General features: G+C 44.2%; 1 protein-coding gene across 2 annotated transcripts in view; it reads left to right on the forward strand.

Annotated features, from left to right (window-relative positions):
- The window catches only part of GALNT17 (polypeptide N-acetylgalactosaminyltransferase 17), a 635,334-nt gene that overhangs the window by 586,881 nt on the left and 40,590 nt on the right, over window positions 1–7,863 (forward strand). For both annotated transcript variants that reach the window (XM_017895202.1, XM_017895203.1), the window contains one exon: window positions 7,572–7,667. In XM_017895202.1, the coding sequence (XP_017750691.1) occupies window positions 7,572–7,667 (96 nt within the window). The remainder of the gene's footprint in view (window positions 1–7,571; window positions 7,668–7,863) is intronic.

Here is a 7,863-nt window from a genome sequence, read left to right on the forward strand (position 1 = left end):
GGAGTCTCGCTCTGTCACCCAGGCTGGAGTGCAGTGGCCAGATCTCAGCTCACTGCAAGCTCCGCCTCCCGGATTCACGCCATTCTCCTGGCTCAGCCTCCCGAGTAGCTGGGACTACAGGCGCCGCCACCTCGCCCGGCTAGTTTTGTTTTTTTGTATTTTTAGTAGAGACGGGGTTTCACCGTGTTAGCCAGGATGGTCTCGATCTCCTGACCTCGTGATCCGCCGTCTCGGCCTCCCAAAGTGCTGGGATTACAGGCTTGAGCCACCGCGCCCGGCCTCGTATCACCTTTCTAAACCTGAAAGCAAAGCGATTTTTCTCTTATTACAAATACCATCAATATGCATTTGAGAACATTTTGAAAATAATAATACTAGGGGTGAATAGTTGAGTGCTTTTGAAGTACTGGGCAGTATTCTAAGTGCTTTTTGCATACAAATTAATTTCACCTTCACCTTATGAGAGATTAGCGTTACTTCTGTTTTCTTGATAAGAAAACTGAAACTTAGAGAAATTATCTAACTTACCTAAGGTCACAGAGCGTGTAAGTCACGAAGCCAAGATTGGACGTGGGGATCGAGATAACATGTACACTTTGATGTATGGACCTCTGGACTCTGTGTATGTGTGTCTATGTGTGTGTGTGTGTGCATGTGTATATACCCATGTATTTTTTTGCTAAAACGATTCCATTCACAATGCCTAATCGTTTGAAACTTTACTCAATAATATGGAGGATATGTAAGTGTATCATGAAATACTTTTTGTCAGTAATTAATGGCCACACATGGTTCCACTTTTTGTGTAAGCTGGACTTTGCTTGAGAACATACACACTGCTGTCTTTTCCAATTTTAAAATATCGCAAGTACCATTGCTGAGAACATCTTCGTACAGAAACACTCACGTGTCCACCTCGTTCTCCCTTGCGATGCCTGTTTGAGATAGAATCGGTGACACGCAGTCAGGCCAAGGAGCAGGGAGCCCAGTGCTCTCAATTTGGCTGAGACACCCCATTAGCTCTGCAATCTGGTTTTCTTCCCTGGGACTCCCTGTGATTACCGGGTTAGAGCTAAGAAGAATCCCTTTGACTTAAGAGTATTGACATTTTTCTACAACTGTAGATTTTCCTATTCTTTGCCTGCTGCCTTTTAGAGAAAGTAAATCCGCCACAGGTTAAGTCATCGGGGTGTAGAGTGGTGACCCTCCTGAGCTGGAATTTGGAATGGGATGCTCACGTCTTGCAAGGGCAGTCTCTAGGGCGGTTAGGGATACATGAAGACTGGAGCCAGCCTGCTGGGTTCAAATCCTAGTAGGCTGTTACCAGCCATGTGGGTCCTCTTGGCAGCCATTCCCTCATCTATAAAATGGGAGGAAGGAGAGTATCTCCTCTCCAGGGTTCCTGGGGGTATAAAATTAGCTGTGATATGTAGAGTTCTTAGAACAGTACCTGGCATGGCCAAGTGCCGTGGCTCATGCCTGTAATCCCATCACTTTGGGAGGCCAAGGCAGGCGGATCACTTGAAGTCCGGAGTTCAAGACCAGCCTTGTCTCTACTAATATATATATATATATGTGTGTGTGTGTGTGTATATATATATAAAAAATACACACACACACACACACACATATATATATAACTAGCTGAGCATGGTGACTGGTACAGGTAATCCCAGCTACTCGGGGCTAAGGCAGGAGAATCGCTTGAACCCAGTAGGCAGAGGTTGCAGTGAGCTGAGATGACGCCACTGCGCTCCAGCCTGGGTGACAGAGTGAGACTCTGTCTCAAAAAAAAACAAAAGTACCTGGCACACAGCAGTAGTTATTAATAGATATAAACTGCCTTGCCTTTTCTTCTCCAAAATAAAAGCATGAATTTTTTTTAAATTATCTAAGTAATATTAAATATAAAGGAAGAATTGAACAACAATGGGCAGTGAATGGATTATTCCTAAGACAATTGGGTCAATTGCCTAGCTCTTTGGAAAATAAATCAATTTAGATTCTTACAGCTCACCATTTACCAAAGTAGATTTCAGATGAACTGTAGCATTACATGAAAGAAATGATAAAATAACCATGCGGAAATAGTCATGAATCTCATCTCTGAATGAAGAAGGGCTTTCTTTTGTTGTTGTTGTTGTTGTTGTTGTTTTTTTGAGACGGAGTCTCGCTCTGTCGCCCAGGCTGGAGTGCAGTGGCGCGATCTCAGCTCACTGCAAGCTCGGCCGCCCGGGTTCACGCCATTCTCCTGCCTCAGCCTCCCGAGTAGCTGGGACTACAGGTGCCTGCCACCACGCCCGGCTAATTTTTTGTATTTTTAGTAGAGACAGGATTTCACCATGTTGGCCAGGATGGTCTCGATCTCTTGACCTCGTGATTTACCCGCCTTGGCCTCCCAAAGTGCTGGGATTACAGGCATGAGCCACCATGCCCAGCCGGAAGGGCTTTCTAAGAATGAAAGCCATGCAAGAAATACAAAGGAAATGTGTCATGGATCCAGGCTCATAAATATTAAAATAATCTGTATATCAACTGAGTGGAGAAATAATACACCAAACTGGAAATACACATACCACAAATGCTATAGATGAACAAATACCGTTAATATATAATAAGCTTCGCAAGTTAAGCTAATTTTTTTTTTTTTTGAGACAGTCGCCCAGGCTAGGGTGCGGTGGCGCGATCTCGGCTCATCGCAACCTCCACCTCCCAGGTTTTAACAATTCTCCTGCCTCAGCCTCCCTAGTAGCTAGGATCACAGGCACACGCCACCACGTCCAGCTAATTTTTGTGTTTTTGCCATGTTGGCCAGGCTGGTCTTGAACTCCTGACCTCAAGTGATCCACTCGCCTCAGCCTCCCAAAGTGCTGGGATTACAGGCATTATTTTAAAAATTTGATTTAAACAACAAAATAAAACATCTCCAAAGAAAATAAACAAAGTACAAGGTCAGTTACACAAGAAAAAATACACATGGATGAAAAACACATGACAATTTTAAATTTATTTCATAGTCAAAGAAAATAAAAAATTAAATACACAGAGGTTTTTTTTTTTTTTTCTATCTGCAAACGAACAAAGATTCATTTTTTGGAATATGTGTTGATACTTTATAGGCAAGGCCTTAGTAATATGACAAAAAATCATATCCTCTGTGATAGTGCAAATTGAAACAAGCCTTTTAAAAAGCAATTTGAGCCAAGTGTATTAAAAAGCTTAATAATGACAATCATAGTTTCTTCTCCACTCTTATCCCAAGCAAATAATCTGAAATAAGGACAAAGATTTGAGAGTAAAATTGTTCAGCTCAGACATGTTATTTTTGAGGACATTTTTTTTTAATTTCACTTGAAGATTAGTTGAATATAATGCATTCATGGTTTGAGATATTTTATAGCTGTTATAAATGGTACGTACGAAAGTTTAATGACATGAGAAAAATATTGATACCATAATGCTTAAAAGGAAAAACTCAGGATGATAAAACTCAATTTGCTGCTATTTTAGATTGGAAGCAAATGTGATAATAGCATTGGGAAATGCAGAAGATACTTATAATTATATTGGGTAGTAAGTAGGACTTTGGGCAGTTTTAGGGGTGGGGGTACTTTGTCATGCTTTTCCAACTTTCACTAATGTTAGGTGATACTTTTATCATTAGAAGAAAATAGTTACTAAAAGGAAACAATAAAATGATGACCAGCCTGTGTCCCCCAGGCTGGGTGCAGTGGCACAATCTTGGCTCACTGTAGCCTTGAACTCCTGGACTCAAGCTATTCTTCCACCTCAGCCTTCTGAGTAGCTGAGACTACAGGTACACATCATCACACCTGGCTAATTTCTTTTTTCTTTTTTCTTTTTTTTTTTGTAGAAATGAGGTCTCACTATGTTGCCAGGCTGGCCTTGAAGTCCTGGCTCAAGCGATTCTCCCACTTCGCTTCCCGAGTATCTGGGGCTATAGGCACAAACCACCTAGGCTAGAAGACTGCCAGAGCTGCTGTGTACAGCTCCACAGTCTGTGCACCCCACAACTCCAGGAGCTGCCTTTGACATCAGCCACAGTATAAATGATGTCCCTTGAGCCATACAGTGGGAGTGGCATTGGAGGTGACATTGTGATCAGAGTCTGATTATTTGGGAGAGAGAAGCCTTTTGGTTTTACAGACTTTCTTTTTAAAATAATAAAATCAATACATACAGTCTATTGGCAATATACAGATGAAAACTAAACTTACTCCAAATCCCAGTTCCCAGATACAATCAATGTTAACGTTTTAAGGCATCTGGTTCTATTACTCCTTCTCTACCTGCTGAGTGTCACCATTTACAGATATACATTTCAGATAGACTATAGTGTTAAATGAAAGAAACCAAATTAATCAAAAACCATTTTTTAGATAGCTCTTCCTTTTAAAAAAAAAAAAAAAAAGAGAGAGAGAGAGATAAGGTCTTGCTCTGTTGCCCAGGCTGGAGTACAATAGCATGATCATGACATACTATAGCCAGGAACTCCTCTGCTCAAGCAATCCTCCCACCTCAGCCTCCCTAGTAGCTGATACTACAGGTGTGAGTCACTGCTGTTGGCTCTAGACAACTTTTTTTTTTTTTTGAGGCACAGCCTTGCTGTGTCACCCAAGATGGAATCCAGTGGCACAGTCTCAGCTCACTGTAGCCTTAAACTCCTGGACCAAAGCCACCCTCCCACCTCAGCCTCCCAAGTAGCTGGGACTACAAGCACATGCCACCATGCCTAGCTAATTTTGTTTATTTTTTGTGAAGTTGGGGTCTCACTATGTTGCCCAGGCTTGTCTCAAACTCCTTAAGCAATCTTCCAGTCTAAGCCTCCCAAAGCACTGAGATTACAGGCGTGAGCCACCACACCCAGCCTACATATGCTTTTAACGCTTAGGGCAGGAGTCACCTCTTAGCAGTTATCTCTGAATCCTTAGAAGGGGTAAAGAAGTTCTCCTTGGCCGGTCGCAGTGGTTCATGCCTGTAATCCCAGCACTTTGGGAGGCCAAGGCAGGTGGATCACAAAGTCAGGAGATTGAGACCATCCTGGCCAATATGGTGAAACCCCGTCTCTACTAAAAATACAAAAATTAGCTGGGTGTGGTGGCGGGCGCCTGTAATCCCAGCTACTCGGGAGGCTGAGGCAGGAGAATCACTTGAACCCAGGAGGTGGAGGTTGCAGTGAGCCGAGATTGTGCCACTGCACTCCAGCCTGGTGACACAGCAAGACTCCATCTAAAAAAGAAAAAAGAAAAAAGAAGCTCTCCTTGTTGGCCCTAGCATATTTCAGTCATTGCAGTAGACCGTGGACTACTTCAGGGCAGGGACTATGTTATTTGTGTTTTGCTCATTAAATTTAGTACAGTGTCAGGCACTTACTAGGCCTTCAACAAATATGTATTAAATTACTGAATGATAGATTTGATTGCAGAAACATTAGAACAAAGTTTAAAAGCCTGGCAGTCTCAAATCATGACGTAAAGCAAATACTCTGTTAAAACATTCATGTCCTTAATATGTAAACAGCTCTCAGCTAGGCACCGTGGTTAACACCTGTAATCCCAGCACTTTGGGAGGCTGAGGTGGGAGGATTGCTTGAGGCCAAGAGATGGAGGCTGCAGTGAGCTATGATTGCGCCCCTGCACTCCAGCTTGGAGTACAGAGCAAGACCCTGTCACTCAAAGAAGAAAAACAAGGATTTAAAAATCTACTCGAGGTGTCTCAGGCCTGTAATCCCAGCACTTTGGGAGGCCGAGGCGGGCAGATCACGAGGTCAGGAGATCGAGACCATCCTGGCTAACATCGTGAAACCCCATCTCTACTAAAAATACAAACAAATTAGCCGGGGTGGTGGCAGGCGCCTGTAGTCCCAACTACTCGGGAGGCCGAGGTGGGAGAATGGCTTGAACCCAGGAGGCGGAGCTTCCAGTGAGCCGAGATCGTGCCACTGTACTCCAGCCTGGGCGACAGGGCAAGACTCTGTCTCAAAAAAACAAAAGAAAGAAAAAAAAATCTGCTCAAGTTGTCTGAGCCTAAACACAATTTGGGTACATAAAGAACAGAATGCCGGCCAGGCGCAGTGGTTCACGCCTATAATCCCAGCACTTTGGGAGGCCAAGACAGGTGGATCACCTGAGGTCAGGAGTTCAAGATCAGCCTGGCCAACGTGGTAAAACCCCGTCTCTGCTAAAAATACAAAAAATTAGCTTGGCATGGTGGCGGGCAACTGTAATCCCAACTACTTGGGAGGCTGAAGCAGGAGAATCGTTTGAACCCAGGAGGTGGAGGTTGCAGTGAGTCGAGATTGCACCATTGCATTTCAGCCTGGGCCACAAGAGCGAAACTCTGTCTCAAAAAGAAAAGAAAATAAAATAAAAGGAACAGAATGCCTTTTCCTGTCTGTTTCGATGGGGAATATAATCTGGAGGGGAATGAATATAGATGGAGAGGACCAGCGACATTACCTTTTTCCCACCCATTGGGACCCTAGGGTGCTGGTGGGATGGATACCCGTGTAGATCATAGTGCACCCAGAGATCCAAATGAGATCAGTTCTTACACGCTCCCAAAGACCCATGCCTAGTTTCACGGGTGTTGCTTTGGGGACTTTTGTCTGTTTCCTCCGTGGGTGCGTTCCAAACACCTACAATGGTGCTTAGCACAGCATACGTATATGTTTTTGAATATATAGATACTGCTAGAGCATTTTATGATAGTAAGCTTTTAGGTTTTTTTTTCTCTTTTTTAGAAATAGATCTTGCTCTGTCGCCCAGGCTGGAGTCTAGTGGTACAATCATGGCTCACTGCAGCCTGGAACTCCTGGGCTCAAACCATCCTGCCGTCTCAGCCTCCTGAGTAGCTGGGACTACAAGTGTGTGCCACCACGCCTGGTTAATTTATTTTAATGTTTTTGTAGAGATGGGGCCTCGCTATGTTGCCCACGTTGGTCTTGAACTCCTGGGCTCAAGCGATTCTCCTACCTCAGCCTCCCGAAGTGCTGGGATTACAGGCACGAGCCACCAAGTCCAGCCTAATTTGCTTTTAGGTTCTTCATGCCTTTATGCACGTAATGACCTAAAAAGCTAACCTTTGATTACCTGGTTTATTAAAACCAATGTTGGTGCTGAGGCCCACTTAGAAGCCTAACCATCTGGATAACCGGATTTTACAAGCCACTTAGAAGCCTCAGAAGCCACTGAGAAGCCTATAAGCTACTTAGAAGCTTCAGAGCCATTTAGAAGCCTAAGATCTGGGTAACCAGTGCTCCTATATGCAGCAGTTCCCTCAGATTGCCTTTCATGTTAGGAATGGAGGTGCTGTGAGGGTAGGGGCAAGCTGCCCAGGACACAGAGACCTAGGATCCATGCCATCCACCTTAAGACTTGATTTTTCTTGCTAAGGTGATCACTGCACAGACTTGAGCCCTGGTCCTCACTTAGAGGCCTTTATGGTCTTCCCATCATGAAGTTGGAACCAAGGCATGGTAGAACAGTGACTGGGCATCCACACCTCCACTAGCTGAGCTCTGATGGATCATGTTTTGTCTATTCTTGCAGCTTCGCAACAACAAGGCAAAAGACGTCTGCTTGGACCAGGGGCCACTGGAGAACCACACAGCAATACTGTATCCGTGCCATGGCTGGGGACCGCAGGTAGGAGCTCATCTCTGACCAGGAAGGAAGTAGTAGTGTCACCATCTCCGCCCTTGCAGGCCTTCTGGATAAACTTTGTTGCTGTCTACCTTGGTAGTTATTTATTCTGAGATGTTAAGAAGAAGGTAGGAGTCTTTCTGGTTATTTCTCTAAAGAAACTAGGAAAAAGATTCGTAAGTGGTTGTTGCAGTGCGCG

Source organism: Rhinopithecus bieti, unplaced genomic scaffold (assembly GCF_001698545.2).
Source record: "Rhinopithecus bieti isolate Rb0 unplaced genomic scaffold, ASM169854v2 scaffold_23236, whole genome shotgun sequence".
Taxonomy (NCBI): Eukaryota; Metazoa; Chordata; class Mammalia; order Primates; family Cercopithecidae; genus Rhinopithecus; species Rhinopithecus bieti.